General features: G+C 30.2%; 1 protein-coding gene across 1 annotated transcript in view; it reads right to left on the bottom strand.

The window, feature by feature from the left end:
* Nucleotides 1-1,105: 1,105 nt before the first annotated feature.
* Nucleotides 1,106-21,309, bottom strand: part of LOC113383386 — a 173,928-nt gene continuing 153,724 nt past the window's right edge. The window contains exons 8-16 of the mRNA XM_026621658.1: nt 3,990-4,044; nt 3,608-3,676; nt 3,004-3,134; nt 2,776-2,928; nt 2,492-2,701; nt 2,276-2,419; nt 2,028-2,206; nt 1,679-1,902; nt 1,106-1,363 (exon numbers count right to left, since the gene is read on the bottom strand). Coding sequence (XP_026477443.1) covers nt 1,203-1,363; nt 1,679-1,902; nt 2,028-2,206; nt 2,276-2,419; nt 2,492-2,701; nt 2,776-2,928; nt 3,004-3,134; nt 3,608-3,676; nt 3,990-4,044 — 1,326 coding nt within the window. The 3' untranslated portion in view covers nt 1,106-1,202. The remainder of the gene's footprint in view (nt 1,364-1,678; nt 1,903-2,027; nt 2,207-2,275; nt 2,420-2,491; nt 2,702-2,775; nt 2,929-3,003; nt 3,135-3,607; nt 3,677-3,989; nt 4,045-21,309) is intronic.

Raw genomic sequence — 21,309 nt, 5'->3', positions numbered from 1 at the left:
ATATTTCAAGACTAGGAATATATTTTTCAATTTTATCACAAATATTAGTATAATAAACAGATCCTATTATATAAGTTTTCTGAATTAAAATTTTAATTTCACTGGAATGCACGAATTAAACTTTCAACTCTAAAAATACTTCCATACAATCATCTCCTACATTGTAATATAAAATAATAAAAACTATCACGTTTTTGAAATTTTCTTATAAGTACATTTAAAAAACAATTGCCAAACATCTAAAATGAAGTTGATAAAATATATATATACCTAAATATAAGAGAGTATTTAACATAAATGCTCACAGTTATGTTTTTCATTATATAATATGTGTTCCCTTACTCAACTACTGTAGGTTAACACCTCCAAGTATATTACACGACTGATTTGATTTTGTACACAGTATCAAATGCAGGTAAAATTCACCAGCATAAACTGGTTTTCGAAAAATGCACAATTGAAATGAGTCAAGTAGCTATGGGCAAAACATATAAGTACCTATGGAGTCGAGTCAATAAAGGTTCTTTACAGAAAGTCATCAGAAACAGATTTTGGTAAAGAACAATAGAGCATATTTATTTGTTGACTCACACAAAAAATGCTTATATTGTAAATAATAAATTATTAATAGCAACTGAACTTATAATAAGTATTCTTAATATAAAAATCAATATACAAATGATTTTACAATGTAAACATTTTAAAAATAAATGAATAAAATAAGAGCTGTTTCTAAAGACTTTCTAAATTTGTCCTTTTTGACTCGATTAATACTTATGTTTTCTAAACAATATTTACTTAAGTACTACAATTATGGAGTGCCGAATCAAATCATTTGAACAATACCTGATTAAAACTTTAATATATATATAGATTTATTAAACAGATCTGTTCTTCATTACATCAGCAATTGAATGTATTGTTCATTATATTGGCAATTGGAAATTTTTGATCGGCACATTCTTAACAATTACTTTGCAAAAATTTGGAACTTCAAAATATATTTTTAACACAGCAACATCAGTGTGAACAATTACAAAGTACGTTTCTTGTTACAAAATATTACAAATATGATTCAAGAATCATTTTGCAACGCTATTGTGTTTACTTACATTTATCGTTTTTTTTATAAAATTATATCATTAAATATAAACATTTAGATGGACATTTATAACAAGTACTTAGGGCTAATATACATTTTTTTATTGTTGTAACAAAAGGGCTTCTAGTTCATCTGCAGAACGTAGAAGAAATGCTGCTGATTCGCGATATCCAGTTATTAGTTGGCGTACTGCACCCATTTCTGATGCACTTAATTTGTGGCTCAATAAAGGACGAGTCTTCATACTTAAATCTGTTGGACCTGCAATTATTAAAATTCCACATTCAAAAATTTCAAAGAGGCCCTAAACAAAACTAATAGCATTCTCAAATTATTACAGCTTGCAATGGATAGCTGCAGTAACTGAAAATATTAAGTATTAAGGAGGAGTTTGTTTTTGCCAAAAATTCCAATTTGATAAATTTATTTCAATTCATTCTGAATCGAATGAGATCATAAAGCGATTCTATATACTACTTACAACTAGTTAAAATTTAGAATGTAAAATGTATGCTAAATTATTGTAATAAATACTTTTTTCTTGTCTTGTCTTGTCTAGTTACTTCTAAAACTCACCGTTGGTCATAAGTCCAGGATTGAAACTCTGTGCAGGAAATAATGCTCCAGCGTAGGCTGCTGCTGTGTTGACACTGTTGACCGCAGAAGTAACTGTGCTCCCAGGTGCCGAAGACACCCTTTGGAAAGCTTGGGTAAAATTTGGCCTATACAAAGAAGTAGGTGTGGCAGAAGTCGTACTTGAAGAATTTGATAAACCATTCAGTAGTGCAGATGAATTCGTTCTAGAAAAATAAAACCATGTTAGCATTATTTAAAAATACTGAACCTAAGCCAATAAATACATCAAAGTAGTAAATTTTAATGTACTAAACCTAGTCCAATGGATATTTCATTTATTACTACTTACCCTATGCTAGATTTTGCATCAACTGAATTAATTGCAAGAGGTTTAGGTGTGGACGACACAGACAAAGGAGTTGTTGAAGTTGGAGTTGCGTAGCCAACGCTCAGGCTGGTTAAAGGTGTATCATCAGTCTTCAAGGTTGGATATAAAGTCAACGATGGTGCCACAGTAGTTTCTGTTGACTAATTTAGGTAAAATTAACACACAAAACCTTAATGTTGAATTTATGTAGTGCTTGATGTAAAACTTACCATTGATGTTGTAACTGGCATAGGTTGACTAACAGGCTCCAGGCCAACTCGCATTCGTTTCGCATTATGACTCTCATTTTCGCAAGCTTGAGCTAAAATTTGTTCTGCTTGTACTGAAGTTAAATGAGCAGGTGTTGGACGAACCTGAAAATATAATAGAATCACTTTTATAAAAAAAACTTGTTCAAAAATTACAATTTCGTATTGTCTACTTACACTTGCATCCCATGCAGCACCACCATCCCTACATTTTTTATTCCTGCGACACGATTTTAGATAAGTCCGGATTCGTTTTCGTGCTCTTTCTGCAAATTCTGGAAATTGTCTGGTACACGAGTCTATTATTGCTTGGATTTTTTCTTTGGGCTGTTTTGATATAGGAACCATGCGATCCAAATTTTCATCCACAAATAATCTGACGAACATCTGAAAAACATCAAAAAACATAAATAAAAGGATTGATCACTAATATTGTTTTATGCATTGGAGATGGTATTTACATTAAAAGCCTTCAGTCTTTCAGGATCATGAGCCAAAGCATCAATCCTAAGTTCTTCAGCTTCATCCTCACTTGCTTCTTCATCATCTTTGTGACCACTGCTGGAAGTTTCATCATGGGCTGATCCAGCTTCACCACCCAGTAGAACTGGACTCTGTATAAAAAATCAAGCATTTAGTCCCAACATTTTTATATTATTTAGTTGGAAAAATATAAAATTAATACACACCGATTGTTCTCTTGGAGGTGATGATTTTGAAAGTCCTAAAGCAGAATGGTAAGAGGCCCAAAGACCAGCAACGTCGTTTACTGAAATTGGTGGTGCAGCATTTGGAGTTTCTGAATCCAAAGTACCACGAGCTGGAGAAAAAATAATATTGGATAAAACTAATTAAACAAAAAATAAATTGAGGCAATCTAGAATAATTGGTACTTCTAATCCATATACTTCTAATTGGTGTTTCAAATACATAGTAATACTTCTAGTATGAAATTGCTACGACAATTTTATATAATAATGAATATATCTACACAACACAACATATATTAATTTTTTTATTACTATTTTCAGAACTACCATATCCATGCTAGAAGTAAATTCAAACTTAAATTTAATATGTATTTGAACTTTATAATTTCACAACAGTTACCAATGAGTTGTACAAAAAAACAAATGTATCGTTTTCCGTAGAAAAACATTAAAAGCAATAAACATGCGATCGGTAAATTATTAATAACTGAAGCAAACCACACATTATTTTTTATAAAAGTTACTTTAATGTAAATTCAAAGTCTATAATTACATATAAGCAAATTTTGTTTGAAAATTTTACCTTGCGCTTGGGTATGGTAGTTCCACGCTAGAAGCATCAGTTTAACTTTGTCGGCTTCCTTCATTAGTCCTAAAGAATTAATGATTTTTCATCATTCTTATAATAAAAATTTATAAAAATTATTTTGACCAGTACTTTGATGCTTTAATAATTGAAAAACAACAAAAATCTGGCTTTATGTCAGAAGAACTTATATACAAATTAGATTGCAAAAAAGATGGTATAAATGATATTTTATTTTATTAGATGAAAATTTAGGTCATTGTATGTGTTAAAATAAATCACTATATTAAGCCAATATTATTTATATCTATTCTAGATTAAAAAAATTAAATTAAAGTTGTAACCGATTATAATTTATTATTTATTAAAATATATTTACCTGAGTACTGATCGTTGTCATTATTGTCTGTAGGATCAGTGGTCTGCATAGTTTCCTGAAAATAAAAAAAAATTGGTTAAATTTTTTAAAATTGTTTTAATAATAATAATAAGTTTCTCGTCCCTAATATATTACTACTTTAATAAAAAAAAAGACAATAGATTTATTTTTTAACTTCCCGTAGGGCAAGTTATAGTAATCGCAAAAAAATCGAAAATGTAAATTTTTATATATCTTTACGTTTCAAAGGTTTCTGAATATTTTGGCATACCTTAGAAAAAATGGAGTTATGTGTGTGTGTGCGTGCGTGTGTGTGTATGTGTGTGTGTGTTCGGATACAAATTTTCGTCGACGATTTCGGGAAGTTGGATAAAGTGATTTGAATAATTCAAAAAACATTCGATTCGTATTGATAAGGAGATGTGCTGATTAGGTCTAACCGTTTCGAAGATATGAGGCAAAAAGTGCCACAAACGGTAACTCAGTCTTTAAGAGAACGGAGCGTCTGATTTTAATAATTCAAAAAACATTCTACTTGTATTAACAAAATGAAGAACTGATCAAATTTTCATGAAGGCAGGTCTAGCGGTTTCGGAGACCTAGTGAAAAATGTAAAAAAAATGCTATTTGGCGGTCAAAAATGATCATTAGACATACTCGTATGCACATCAAATTATCAGATATTTTATAGAGATTTTAACAATAAGTATAAATTTTGTTTACATTCTCATCGCTTCCGTACCAATGTTTATCCGTTAGACGGCGACGCGGCGCTTACGCGCTTCGATATTTCGTCTCTATGCAGTTAAAGCAGTACGATTGCTTTGAAAAAAAGTTCAGAATTTCCAAAATATTTCAAAATAAAGAAAACATTTTTTTCAAAAAGTCTTTTTGAAAAAAAAAATAAATTTTGGTAAAAAATTTATAGTTTCTCAAAAATCTAATTTTTTCAGAGTAAATTTTTTTCAAAAATAATCTTTTTTAAAAAAATAATAATTTTTGGTACGGGAAGTTCCAGCAATTTGCCTTAAGGCACGATGCCATGCGCCCCACTAGTTTTTATTCAATTTTCCCAATCCTTGGGTAAAAATCTCAACGCCCTGGGAGGCCCCATTTGTGAGGTGCTCCACGAACAATCTGTAATTCGTCTACCCACACATTTCGAGTCAGTTTCGCCTGTCAGATGTAACATGTTGTAAGGTGTGCCCAGACCGACTAAAATGATTATTCTTAGAATCCTGATAGTGCAATATTACAACTACTTGAATGAAAATGCGAAACCGATAGATATTGCATTGAAATCTTGAACAAATAGCCATTTGTTAGGATAATCTCCTAGGGAAGAATAGAAGTTTGATGGCTAATTGCCATGGATAGAAGGTGAGGTCGAAAAAAGATCTTTTTATAATATACATAGTAAAGTATCACATTCATGAAAAATTAACTTTCTATAGAATATATAACATATGTTCTAATCCAATTATTTTTTAATACTTTCTAGTTCGGGATTTCAAAATTATGGATCACTGATATAGTTATCATGTTTGTATGTTTAACATGTTGGATTAATTTTATAATAATAATATTTTATGTTTATTAATGTACTGTTTAAAATATCTTAAACTGAAGCGTATTTGATGGGTACAACGATTGCATTGATTTGTTTATATAATTTTATAGGCTATGAAACATTAATGCTATTATTAAACTAATTTTATCATATGATACTAGTTCATAACAAAAAACATCCAATGAACAAAATCAAAGACAAATTGAACTCTTATTTTATTCTTGTATCAGAAAAATCAGTCATTAACTTATTTTCACGACGTGTGGTTGATTTTGGTATTTCTCAAGCCAGACGTCCTCACGAAATTCGCCAGAAATGTTTATGAAATTCAACGAGAATCTCTGGATATTTTTAGAAGACTTGTATAGGAGAAATTACAAGTAGGCGTTTGTTGATTTTTGTGCATGAAGAGGCTAATGTGCTTGAATTATGATTGTTTGGACCGGAGATAGTCAAATCGTAAAACATTTAAGGAGAGCAACTTCAATCACCAACTTGATGCTTCAATTAGTTGTCTTCTAAACCAAACCCTTTATAAAAAAAAAAGAATTTACACCACTGACCAGGAAATAGCAAAGGAGTCTAAATTATTCTCACTTTTGAACTTGAGAGTAAGATAAATCTAATTTCAAAATTTCATACAAATTGGAGCACAGTAAAAAAATTTCAGACCCAAAACGCTCCATTGACTTGAGTAAATATTCCGTATCCGATGGCAAAAATATGAAAATACTAACGTTTGTATGTAAAAAAGGGCTGTTTTTAAAGTTTTCCCGGCAATTATTCGATTTTTTCTCGCCGTAAGAACCATCCTTGGACTTAAACAAATATTTAAAAAAAAGAATTGACCAAATTGGTCCAGGCGTTGTTGAGATTATTCTTTGATAAAATTTGTTAGTGCCTCTACTCTTGTCTCTTGTAGTTCACAATCAAGTAGTTTTAGTTATATTAGAATAGTTTTATAATGCTCTTCTATAATGCTGATATATTCATATTTAATTGTGAAATAAGTTAATTAATAAATGCGTGACAACATTTCAAACACAATTTATGAATGTGAATTAAGCGAGGAATCTCCTACTCGAAGATTGAAAAAAAAATGGCCATACGATCTTAAATAAAATGTCAAAAAAAAGATCTCATAGGAGATAAATGCATTTAGTCTTAAAAAATGTATATTATTATGATCGGCAATAAATCTATAAAAATGAAAAAAAGAAAAAGAAAAAAAATATGAATGCAGAATATTTTATTTTTCAAAGGAAATTTTAGGAAGAATTGTAGATGAACGTTGGAAACAGATCGGTTGGCTTTTAGGTATAGCACTTCAGAAGCGATGTTTCCTAGAATTCTTAACTAAAAATGTTGTCAATCCCTGTATGTATATATATACGGGTACCGTGTACGGCGTCGTTGCATTTCCTGCTGCATATCAAACACGAGGTGCAGTCAGCCAAAGGTCAGTCCATCAAGGATTTCGCGGTTTCGCGACTTTGCTCGACACGACGACGGACCGAATCGTAAATTGCACGAAAACAAACAAAAATACCACAAAACGTCACCTTAAACCACAAACGCACATTAAAAAAATTTTCGTAAAAATTTACAAGAATTTTTAGTACAAGTTGTGAATGGAATTTTGCCTTAGGTAAGTTACAGGAACTCCTTGATATGTGGGAATAATCGACATCATCAAAGGAAGAAAAAGCAACATTTGTACATTTGTAATTACATTTATCATTTTTTATAACTAAGCCCTTTTTTGTATATCCAGTAACATTTTAGGATGATTGTTAAATTAAAACCACGAAGTCTATCATAACTCTATCGCCATACAAAGTTTCATCAAAATCACAGGATTTTTTTTTTAAATTAATTACGGAGAAACGGCTCAAAAGAGGTATACCAAAAACTGATCAGAACGATTCCCCATTGATTTGAATTGAATTTCGACCAGTTCAAGATATTTATCTAGCCATTATGAGTCCTCATCGTTCCATCAAATAGTCTTCAAATTTTTCAAATCGGTGCACATTTTCAAGTAATAGGCCCCAATAATCCAGTAAAACAACTGCACTCGGATTTACTCCGAGGGAGGAGTAGTATCGGAGTGATAACTCCGGAGTGAGTTACCCATCTTTATTACTTACTATTTATTATAGCAATCGGTATCATGTAAATAAATTGGGTGTCTAATTTTTTTTATTTTAAGGTTTAAAACCCCTGTCATACTACTGTTTTCCTTTTCAAAGAAACGACAGATTAATGAATGCAAATAATAACCACTCATATGAATCGTACGTTTTGCTGTTTCTATTGTCTACTATTAATTCATGTAAAACGCCTAGCTCACGGCGATACACATTTTGTACAACTTTATATTTAATATATGCAATTATAATTGTTATGATGCTTTATTAATAGATTACAACATGTTTTGAAAGATTTATTCATAGTAGTAGCCGGATTAGAATAATTCTATACTTGAACTATATATTATTTTTAATCAGATGCAAAAGGTTACTGTAGTTAAAATAAGATGTTTTGTTTGAACATATGGGCAAAATAATTTATAACAAATTTAAACAAATTCTATAAAAGTAAGTGCAACCAAATAAATACAAGATTTTTTTGAAAATCTAGATAATTCTAAATGATAAATTAAATTTTAGAGACTTGTATACATTTTCGTAATAATTCATGTTTTTTTTTGAGTAATTTTTATAAGGGGTTGAAATAATTTAATCACAACAGTCCTGGTAAAACTAAGTGAGATATTGATTTTTAAATATATTACATTGATATTCCAACTGATGTTATATTCAAAATCTATCCTTAAAATAATTAAAAACAAAAATTCACAAGTATACTCATTTTATTTTAATTTCAGAAATTTCTGAAACAAACTGATGTACATTTTCGTCAAATTTTGTATATACTTAATGTGTATAAATTAAGTTGATAAAAATTGAATCATGTTTTGTTGAATTCAGAAATATACCACATAATTGCAAATTTTTGATACTCGAGTATTTTTCTTCAAAATATCTAAAAATATTAATACGTATTTCTGATAATAGCAACAATCCCTTTTTTTAAAAAAATATATCGATTTTTGATATATCGCAATCATATTTTAAACTTTAATAAAAGTAAAATCAAACTTCATCAGATTGAACAAATTATTAACTAGGTGTAAGTGGCATTTCGCCCTAAGGCAAGTTGCATGAACTTCCCGATAAATGTAAATAATCGATTTATACAATAAATATTTGATTTGTATAAGATCTACCTGTCTAACAGTTCACTTGGTTACCTGTCTGCCTGTCTACCTGTCTAAGTTACCCACATGTCTTATTTTATACTTTTCTACCTGCCCACCAGTTTACCTATCTACCAGTCTATATTTCTATTTGTCAACCTGTCAACCTGTCTACAGATGTATATGTCTTAATATTTGTCCATTTGTCTACCTGTCCACCTGTCCACCAGTCATGATTTTATACAAATTACGCAAATATTATCAATTCTCCTATATAGCAATTACTACTATCCAAGACCTTAGAATAGATAAATAAATATATGGACACCACTGATCCTAACTGTTTAAACGTATGTAGTAATTAACAAGGCAAAAATCTTCCTTCCAACTAATAATATAATATAAAATAAAATTATAGGTAGTGTAAAAACACCTGTGCAGATATTATGTAGCCATAGTGAAAAATGATAAGATAGAGTAATTGTGATTAGACTTAAGTATATTATAAATGACTAATGTTCTCGTATGCAAAGTCAATAAAACAATAAATAAAAAAATGTTTAAAAACAAATTCTTCAATGATTGACTGTAGTATTCAAATGTTGCTTTGTTTACGATTAAGATGTTTAAAGTAGATGGTATTGAAAACAAAACGAGCAGATTTCATTAATGATCTTACTGCTTCGTAAACAAGAATGTGACAAATTCATTCACCGACATGTACAAAAATAATAAAAATGCTAAACGGCGGTTTTTGTGTAGACCAGAGACAAGAGGAAAACCAGAGGCTATTTTAGCCGGTATCATATCGAGGCAGTATTGAGTCCGACATACCCAGACAAAAGACCAATCTTGGATGCATGAAAGTACAAAAATACATTAATTGCTTTATTAATAAATTAAATCATCATCAGTTCCCGTTGGGCAAAATTCTCCAAACATTCCCATGTAATAATACCCACTAAAAAAACACCAACTGTCTGGACGTAGTCGAACGAACGAAGAAGTAATCATGCGATTGCACATACACGTTGCGTGCCGCGGCGTCGGCGAACAACCCATTTCAGGTTCGGCGTGACCCCATCCCAGACCCATGGGCCCCCGGCGACCCACTCTCTAGTCTCTACTCATGGGTTCGAGTCTACCGATGACAAATATGGATAGGGAATAGAGGGAGGTGCTAACCTCAATATGTGCGTTCCATGGTAATGGTGTGAGGGCTACGGTAATGGTTTCAGATAGTGGTTGCCAAAGTTAGTAACGGAAGTTGAAATAGTTTTCAGATTTTTAACAGAATTATGTATGATTTATATATCTATTTTTTTGGTACAAATTCTCTCTAAAATCCCGCTAGACAATTCTCGCACTACTTCAAAAAGATTCAATTGCATCAAATTTAGTTCACATTTTCATAAATTAGAAAAAATGCCAATGAGAAATTCTCTAAAAAACATTATAGCTTTGATAAGTCATAGATTAATTACTGAATGTCTTTTAATTATGAGACAAATTGTAATCTTATATATAAAAATGAATCGCAAACTGTGTTGGTAAGCGCATAACTCAACAACACCTGGACCAATTTGGCCAATTCTTTTTTTAAAATGTTTGTTGGAGACCAAGGATGGTTCTTACGGCGAGAAAAAATCGAATAATTGCCGGGAAAACCCTAAAAATAGCCCTTTTCTTTTTCTCATACAAACGTTTTCTAGAATCACTTTGAGCTTTATTGCTATTATATAAAGTTCATATTAAATTACAAACACTCACTGTATACTCCTTCTAAACGATTATTCGGATTTTGATAAATCTTTCTGAAGTTTGTTAAGAAAATTTTCTAAGATGTATGTGATTATAAAGTACTAGGATGAATGTGGAATATTGTAGAAATAAATGGAAAAAAATGCAAAAAATGACATGTCCTTGTTTGCATTGAAAACAAATGAAAACTATCATGTGCCTAAAATTTCAATTTACTTATGAACCTAGACAATATTAGAATATGTATAATAAATTTATGATTATGAATAAGAAAAATTAAAGGTCTACATTATTATTGAAAAAAAAGGTAGCTGAGATGTGCCAGAATCAACTTTTAATGCAATGCATGCGAAAAATACGAGCGCATGCTTTAGGGTGCGCCAACACAAGATTCAGATATTAAATTTTCAATATAGTTTTTTTTCAATATAGAATTTCTTTGCATGTTTTACTAATCTTTCCAAACTATTTTTAAAATTAGCGAAAATTTCATTTTATAACAACAAATGGAAAAGTAAAGATGGATACATACAATTCGGCCCTCACGATATCGATTAGGAGAAGTTTAAGATGCAATTTTGGATATCTTAAATAATAAAAAATTAAATTAATTTGATCCAACATGAAGTACCACTGTTATGTTATGGTTATGGTTATGTTATACCGTTTAAAAGACTTCAATTTTCAATATAGTGTGGAAATCGATACTCATCATTTTATTTAAAGCAGTTCTACAATTAACATCGCTCATAATATAAATGTATATGCATGTTGGCGTGAAGAGTAATTTAAAAAACAATAATTATTACTTTTAGGTAAACGGTAAATATTAGCATATTATATTAAAAAATTGTAGACATAGGTACAGGACAACGTATAAAAATACGATCAATACCGTGTTTTAAATTAATTAATATAATAATTAGTAATTACTATACATCAACATTTCACGTTATAATTTGAAATCTACATTTGGTTAAATTCGTTTATATCATGTACCATCAGTATATATTCTCATACAATTAAATAAATTATGGAAAAATATCACAAACCCCGTATTGCAGTGTCATGGAAACATTACGTGATATTCCGTTTTTTATATTTTTCAATGTGAATTTCGATGAATTCCATCGCCTTTGGGAATCGGTGATCGACAATCACAGAGAGCGGTGTGAGAAATGTGCGTGTTGTTCCCCATGCATGATAACATCATTTCGTACTGTTGCGGTATGAGACAAGCGGGGCGGATATTTTGAATGACACACCAGCGAGAACGTGGAATTGGTGTTCGGGTGCACGCTTAAGGGGGCTCAGGGTAAAAGAAAAGTATGTATAGTACAGAATACGGGAAGCGTTCCTAGCAATATAGACTAAGAACGCCGAAAGGGGTGACTAGTGGCTGAGGTGATTAATATAACGGAGAGTGAATTTTGGATGAGGGTGTCTATGTACGTTGCAGTGCTTTACACACTCATTAGGCAAACGATTCAGGTCTTAATAATTGACAGAGTCATTGAATCCCATATGCTAACATTTATTAATAATCAGTATCCGTATATTCTTCCGCCAAAAAATATGTCACATCTTGGCTGATAAGGAATACCTCAAGTTTACTCTTATATATTTTTATAAATTCATACAAATTCATATTATTAACTGCTTTATCTAAGAATCCAAACGCAAAGCTTGAAGAAAGTGCCTAAATTGAATGAGCCACCAAGATATACAAATACGGCTGCTAATATTGTAGGCCTACGTAGGGAATGCAATACCGGTATTTTTGGTATTTTTACATAAGCGCTATTAGATACATAATACCCTAAAGTTTAAATTTTTCGGAACGAATTTATCTTTAAATTCCATAATCACATAAACAGCTATATCTTCAAGTGATTCTATAAGATAAACAAATATCAAATATTATCTCAACTTGTCATTAAACTGAATATTTATTGCTTTCCAAAGGGCGTCATGTCAATAAATAGAATTGGACTGATAGATAATGATGTTTGTTTCATCTTTTGTAAAAATGTAACGGTTTTTAAGTGATATTTGCGCCAAAATATTTTATATCATACAGATTACCCCTGCGTAATATTTTATTTTTTTCTAACTTTATACATAATAATTATGATAATTACTAAATATTTTTGCTTCTTATTACAATTATAAAATATTATTTTTCGAAAACGTTTCGAAGCTTGAAAATACTGTAGAAGCATCACATTTTAAATGATAATAATCAACAATTATAGTAACTTATTATTTATCTCGACAAAGAATCCGATCTTAAATTAGTGTAGAAAAATTATTTTTTTTAAGATATTGGAGATTATGCTAATTTAACATATCGGATACAGACAATAAAGTTTATTGTAATAATGTAATATTTATAATATTTTTTGGTAATTTACCGGTATTCCGGTTTTGAAATGAAAAATTACCGCAATACCGGTATTGAATTTTCCATCGGTATTGAATTCCCTAGGCGTACGTATTGCGCGTTGTCTTTTCTTCAAAACTTTTAAACAGTTAATTTTTATAATTAAACCACTTCTCTTAGGCCTATAATATTTTGAACTCTTTTTTACAACTACCAACTCTATCATCACACCAAGTTTTATCAAATTTTCAGAAGAGTAAACCAGAGGTTCTCCTTGTGAGTGCCATCATGTGTAAAGAGCATCGCTCGCAGGCAATTACCATCGCATTTTGTGGAAAATTTTCTTTACTGAAATAAACCGATAGAGATCGGCAAAATGCTGTTAGGACTCGGAATCGACGCTCATGTTCGTGCCAGCATGTGCGTGCGTGCGGATTTGCATACAAGTCGCTTTTGAGCGTTTTCGCCCGTACCAAAGCGACTACGAATTATGGAGCCGCGGATAGAGTTCCTAGGCTCCCCTGTAGTCTACCTAATATAACAGACTGCTGGGACATATGAGGCATAGTGTATTTAATATCTTTATTATAAAACAAATAAAATTCACCCTGAACGTGGTTTTGACCACAACACTTTACTAAAAGAATTTGGTATTCCTTCCCTTGCCTCACGTCGATTTATCTGTACAATTATGTTCTTATTTAAACTTTTCAATAATTCTATAGACTGTCCTGTTATTCTTAATCAACTATCCTTTAATGTTCCAAGGCTATCTACGCGTTCACAATTATTTTTCAATTATCCTACTCCTAAATCTAATTCTCTCTTAAATTCGCCTATTTTACTTATGTCCTCTAGCTTTAATTAAATTAATAATGAAATAGATATTCACAAAACTTCACCTAATCAAATAATCTCCATCTGCACAAGTTCACCATTTTATTTTCTTTTCAAATATCCCATTATTTTATCTTATTCTGTTATAAATAATATTGTTACATTCTGCATTATATGTAATTTTATGTTAAGCATTTTATGTTAATAACTATATATTGTAATTTTGTATATATTTTAATTGTTATTCATTATGTGAAATAATTGAATTTTTGAGTCCTCTTGGGAGAAATCTGTGGGCTATATATTTAAAATAAATAAATAAATAAATGAATATTCGTTGGTATCTAATTTATGATCTAGATAATTCATCAAAATAGTGCAACATATTGATGTATTGCAGAAGGGTAAGGGAGAATTTTAATTCTATCATATGTATACATTCAAAACTAAAAATCCAAGACAAAACCAACAAGCTCTTAAATTCTTCAAAATAGGTCAATCCGCTATTAAAAACTTATAGCAACAAATCCTATCAGAACATATACCTATGTACCGAACTAGTTATCGACGGGATATAATATTTTATTATTCATATAGAATAATTAAATTAAATAATGCCTTGTTGGAAACATCAATGGACAGCGGTTTGCATACATCATTTCCAAACTATCAACATTTAATTCTGATTATATATATATATATATATATATATATATATACAATAAAGTATTGTATAACTATATATATATTAGGTTCCATATATATTAGGGCGGTCCTTAATATGGACATTTTCGAATTTCCTTTATCCCAAAGGATCAAATGGTTCCAAATGGATGAAAAACAATTCTCTGAAAGTTTTAGCTCTTAATATTGTCTTTTAGATAGAGCGCAATTCAATCAAATTTTTGTACGGATATAGCATGAAAAAATGTTCAAAAATTTTGCAGAGCGTCGAATTTTTAATAAAAAAATGACACGAATTTTCACTTTTAATTTATTTATCGCTAAGTTATACCTAAAAAAAATTTTTTTTAATTTTCAAAATTCTTTCCATGCTGTTTCCATATGAAGTTTGATTGATTTGCAGACTATCTAAAAGTTAATATTAAGAGGTAAAACTTTCAGAGAATTGTTTTTTATCATTTTGGAACCATTTGAGTCCATGGGAGCAAGGAAATTCGAAAATGTCCATATTAAGGACCACCTTTGTATATATATATATATATATATATTATATGAGGGTGTAGAGCCTGAGGTGCCAATTCATGCCGTACAATATTCCGAAACAGAGGTTGGGTATCTACCCATATACACAGAAGGGAATTATACCATATTATGCTTTACACTGAAGTGAATAATCCATACACAAATATAAAAAAAATATTAATAAACATCTGGAAATTCTTTTACATCACTTATAATAAATTTTTCGTCCTCTATTTCCTCTCTGGTATAATTTTTACACAAGGTGCGACGAATCGCACTGCGTAGTATGTCAAGGCATCCGAGCGACCATCTCCAAAATAAAAGAACATTTAACACGCAGATTTATTCGTGAATCGCACAAACACTTTTCGACTGCTTCAAAAAAAAAAAAAAAAAGAAGAAAAAAATAACAACCGGCTCGCACATTTTCGTCAAGGGCACAAGCTGTCAATCCTCCTAATGAGCAGAATGCCACGATGATCGAAATCATAAGAAGATATAAGATATTTTGGGGAAAATTATTTTGTGATGATATGCAGTTGTGGTAGACAGAAAAATATTAATAGTATGGTGTAATTAGTGGAAGTTTGAAATATTGCAAACTTGCTTTGTGATGTCTAAATATAAAGCAAATAGTACGCAAGAGATAAAAGCATATTTGTCAAATTATTTTGTTTAAGATCTACATCAAAGATTTTTGTAAAAGTATTTATATCAAACTGAAGATCAAAAACAGTGAAAGAAAATGCTAGTTTAGCATTTGACAAAATTTTAAGCGTTAGAAATGTGTTAAATCTTGAATTGCGAACAAGGACAATTGTCCATGTCGAACTTTGAACTATTTGTACAAAACATTAGACTTTTTTGACTTCCCGTAGGGTAAGTTATTGTAATCGTCCGAAAATCGTAATTGAATTTTTTTACATTTCTTCACGTTTTGAAGGTTTCTGAATATTTTGGCATACCTTAGAAAAAATTGATGTATGTGTGTGTGTGCAGATACAATTTTCGTCGACGATTTCGAGAACACGGTTCAACCGATTTCGATTATTCAAAAAACATTCCATTTCTGTTAATAAGGATACGTGCTGATTAGTTTTTGGCAAAAGCAGGTATAACCGTTTCGAAGATACGGGGCAAAAAGTGCCACAAACGGTAACTCAATTTTTAAGAGAACGGAGCGTCCGATTTTATTAATTTAAAAAACATTTTACTTGTATTGACAAGATGAAAAATTGATCAATTTTTCATGAAGGGTCTAGCGGTTTCAGGGATCTAGTGAAAAAAAAGTGAAAAAAATGCCATTTGGCGGTCAAAAAGGATCATTAGACATATGCACATCAAACTATCAGATATTTTATAGAGATTTTAACAATAAGTATAAATTTTGTTTACGTTCCTATCGCTTCCGTATCAATGTTTATCCGAGAATTTTTGCTAGGAGAGAAAATCAAATCAAACAAATCAACAAAAGGTCTGAAAGTCTAATGGTTGCAGAAATTTCCTGGTAATGATTAAGTTCTTAAAAGTCCATATTAGTTCGTCCATTTACAAATGTATATTGACGATTTTTATTTCCCATAAACATTGAAATTCTACACTATAGTAATCAATAGCTATACAATCCAATATTTCACCAACACTCACTTAATACCCCCATATGGATACCCACTCCAATGTTATTATCAAAATCGGTACGCACCTCACACCTCACCCCGAAAGCGAGGGACGACACGACACTATCTACATGGGGTTGACCTGGTTGTGGAACGACTGCGAGCCCATAGTAGGAATCATACAAACACATATACCGAAATATGTAACAAAATACGTTGGTAAGCATATATAGTCGTAACGAAATGCATTATAATAATGTCGGTGCTCCAGCCTAATATAGTTTGCAGAGAAAATGGGAATGAGCACATGAAATATACGTGACCACGCGAAACAAATGCTATCGGTGCAGTGGGTGGAATTACTGCGAAAACTATGTATATGCATATAGATGTACACAAAATATTATCCTGCGTGCGTATATAATTCATGGCAGCTTGTAGCGAACTGGGAAAACAGAACTATTATGATTTTATAAACTTTGAACAACACTTAGGTTTTGTACTTGTTTTAAAGTTAAAGGAATTTATTATTGTGATATATGAGAGTTCAGAAAACTACGCAAAGAATACATCAAGTTATACAATAGTCTGCATATTTTTATTTTCTTGATAAGAAATTCGTCGAGACCTATAACAGGTCGTTATAAATTCATAAGAAGGGGTGCTAACTATGGGAATCGACTTCCGAATCAAACGCGATACACATTCAAAGATGCCAAAATAAATTAGTAAAAAAGTGTTGAATGTCCCAAAAAGTGTACTGAATTGGTTCATACATAAAAACGCCGACAAAAATGAAATATACGAACACAATCAGACAATTCAAAAGCAGCCACAAGGATCATCCAAAATCCAAATTACATTGAAATGTGTCACTTTTCAACTCGGATAATTTTGTATGTTTATTAATTTTAAAGTCATGCTTTCCACTTCAGGGTAGGTGTAAAATAACTGTATTATAAAGAATATATAATATATAGTTATTTTTTCACCTGCCATAAAATGAAAAAAAAAAAAACAAAATTGTCGGAGTTTCTGCATATTTTAATGTATCCATAGTGTATGTAAAAAAGCTTTTGACAGACTTGCTTAACAAATTAGTAAATCGAAGATTTTATTATGAGTGAATATATTTTTTAAATACACATTGATCCTAAAACGTAAAAAATAAAAACGTAAATTTTCACTACTTGAAATTTATGTGTATGTATAGTAGAGATGGGTAAATTCAAAAATAATTACAAAATTGATTTTGATGCCCAAGTTTTTTGTCAATTTGAGATTTGTATGCATGTTGAAATGCATAAAATAGTAATTATTACAATAAAATGAACAAAAATGTTTGCACTATTTGTAAACTATTTCCAAAGTCTTAATAAATCCTTAGATATGTTAACAACTCACTAGAGAATACATTTGTATCAAAGATTATGTTTTAAAGTTGTCGGAGTTGTGGAGTTGTTATGTGGATATAACTCCTCTCTGAAGCGGAGTCAAATCCTAACCGATCCGGCTTCGGATATGATAAGCCTATCTCTAATGTATAGATAATATTAATACTTTAATTTTTCATTTGTGGTAAATTGGTAAATTGGTAAAACGGTTTTTTGTAAACCTATTCTCATCACATACATTTATATTATTAGTGAAAATAAAAAAATTAAATTAATAGTCTCAATTGATTACACGATCCCATTGATTTACGAAAATAAGCCTGCTTCAATTTACTGTAAAACTACATGAAAACCCTATCACATTTTAAAATAAATCTACCTCTCGTTAGCGTAAAACGCTTTTATAAATACGATAAATTAATTACTTGGTTATTTTCAAATAAATCGAACTCTCCACATACTCGTATTTGCTAATGAACGCGTTTGCGCTGGTTCAATTTTGATATCCTGAAGCAAATGAATGAAACGCTTTTATAAATACGATAAATTAATTACTTGGTTATTTTCAAATAAATCGAACTCTCCACATACTCGTATTTGCTAATGAACGCGTTTGCGCTGGTTCAATTTTGATATCCTGAAGCAAATGAATGAACCTAAGCTATTACATGTTCAAATGCGGTTTTATTACACATTTTCTCAGTATACGATAAAAATTCTTTAATAACGCTCGTTTTGCTGACTTGCGAGTCTGTCCTTGGAGCCCTGACGTCATAAGATGTTAGATATCATATAGCAAGATGCAATTTAAACCTGGGACATATTTTGGAAAAGTATCTTGCAGACGAGTAGGCAAACATCTTAGCCTCTTGGCTATTAGGGAAACAACACAAAGAGGTGTTCTAAAATCTTAATTCGGAACAAGTGTTATTTTTATAAAAGAGGATTCTAATTCGTTCCTCAAGTCCGATCCATTTCGTAAATAAGTATTTGAGTGCATTCGCGCTGGGAGTCGCGTGGGCTCCTCGGTTCGTGAGTAATTGAAATAAGTCTGCGTGGTCGTACTAAACTCGAACCGGGTTCAACTTATCGAGCAAATCTTAAAATTTATTTATTTGAGCCCAGCAAATCTACATTTTATTTAAATTTTGATAGTACTCGTAGTAACATAATTTGGGATTATTCTTTAAGGTAGAATGTAAAAATTAAACGCAATTAACATTGTATTCTAAAACAATTATTTTAATTTCTGGAGATCACCCCCAAATGGTTTAATTATAAAAATAATTGGAAGAGATTTTATTTTATTTATTGGATACTTCACTAAGTATATAAAACTCAGACTTTTGTATTGAACGAATAAAGCAATAAAGTTATTTTATGCTTTTATAAAAATTTTATAAAAACAGTTCAATTAATCTTTCAAATTGTATTCAAATTGAACAGTTAAAAAAAATATTGCAGCAAAAGTATATGTTGCAGAAAGCATATTGTTCTTTGATAGTTATCCTTTTAAACATGCCAAATTTAGAGATATTTTGGAAAAAAAATATTATTAAGAAAATTAATGTAAAAGAAAGTTGCAATTTTGCCATATAAGATCCAATAATTTGCTCAAAATTGTAAAAGTTATCATTAAACTTTATATATTCTATTACTAAGTGAAATTATGAAATTTTTACTAAAATATAAAAAAAATTCTATGTTTTAAAACTAAAACATTATCCTTCGATTATTGATCTGAAACTTGCCAAATTTAGAGATATTTTATATAAAGTTCCAATTTGGATACATAATATCCAAAATGTGTTTTTTTTTTAATTTCAAAAATATTACACTTAATATATTTCATTGCTTTAATCAAAATTTATGGGCGATTTCCAACAAGTACTGGTTCAATTAGTTCTATTTAAAATAAGTCAAATATAGAAAAGATTTTGAAAAACTATATCCAAACTTATGTTTTAGAAACCATTAATTAGGGTACAGTATAATTTACTTATTGATTTTATTCAAATGCTTTTTTATGCCATTCATGTCAATTCTGAGACTTTCAAATAAAAGTCCGAATTTGGCAAAAAAAAATGTCAGAAAAATAAATATAGATTTTTCAAGGAAAATGATTCAAATATATGTGTAAAATATTCGGTCAAATGCTGTGTTTTTTTTATCAAAAAAAGTAGAACTTTTGTCATTTCGAGCTCTTAATCATGAAATATAACTCATTTCAAAAATTAACAGCGAGTTTGGTTCTGTATAATCAAAAAATCCAGGTTTTTTAAACAAAATTCATTCAAATGTAGTAGAAGATACTAAATAATTGTAGATATAAAAATTAGACATTCAAAGTCAATAGCATATATATGAATTAATTTTTTACCATCAAATTTGAACTATGTTTTCATCATAGATCTAATATAAAAATCTTATAAATAAAAGTTAGCATTTTTAGCAATAAGTCTACTGATATGAGCCGGATAACAGAATAAACAATGATTTTTTAAATCTTTTAACCATATGGCTATTATAAATTTCTCCCCGCCTCTATAAAAGTTTCGATTTATCATTGGCTAGTAATAAATCTTAAAAAAATATATAATTGATAACAAATCATGTCCAATGGACACCCGCACAGCATTGTTCAATAGTAATCAGAGACAAACACGTCTGATATAGAAATGAAAATTATTTATATTGTTAACTTTATAGGCGCGATATCAAACGGTGCGCAATCGGAGAATGTAACTATGCCACCTTGAACAACACACATTTTACAGCACACAATTCACACATACTAAGTCTCTGAGTGCACTTCGGGCCAACGATTCCAAATCTGCACAGATTTTTAGAAAAACAATCCCAAAATATTAAAAGAACCTGCATAGCATATAATTTCAGAAAAATACCGAATCAAAAATTTTTTTTTTCTAAATTGTGAGTGGACCTGGTAAGTGATGCTTTGCACTAAAATGCACACCAACACTAGATTCAAAAAACAAAAGTGGACACCAAGGTGAAATTTGGCCCTAAGGCAACCTAATGGTTTTTCATTAAATTAATTGTAATCCTTGTATAAATTGTGATTATTGAATTTAATTGAAATCATATTTTTTTAAAATTGTGAGGTGTAATTAAAATATTTAGAATATGTTATACATATATGATCAGGATAAGAAAAAAAACTTCTAAGTAAGCAAACTTCTGTGCTCTTAGTCATTTTCTGTAAATCCTCAAGAAAGTTAACAATATATAAATCTTAAAAATATGAGATAAAGTCCTACCGTTCGTCGC

The sequence above is a fragment of the Ctenocephalides felis genome, unplaced genomic scaffold (genome assembly GCF_003426905.1).
Source record: "Ctenocephalides felis isolate EL2017-DRISC unplaced genomic scaffold, ASM342690v1 CF-g0.4_SCAFFOLD_03570, whole genome shotgun sequence".
Taxonomy (NCBI): Eukaryota; Metazoa; Arthropoda; class Insecta; order Siphonaptera; family Pulicidae; genus Ctenocephalides; species Ctenocephalides felis.
Note: the sequence above shows the minus strand (reverse complement) of the source record. Positions and strands in the feature narration are given on the sequence as shown.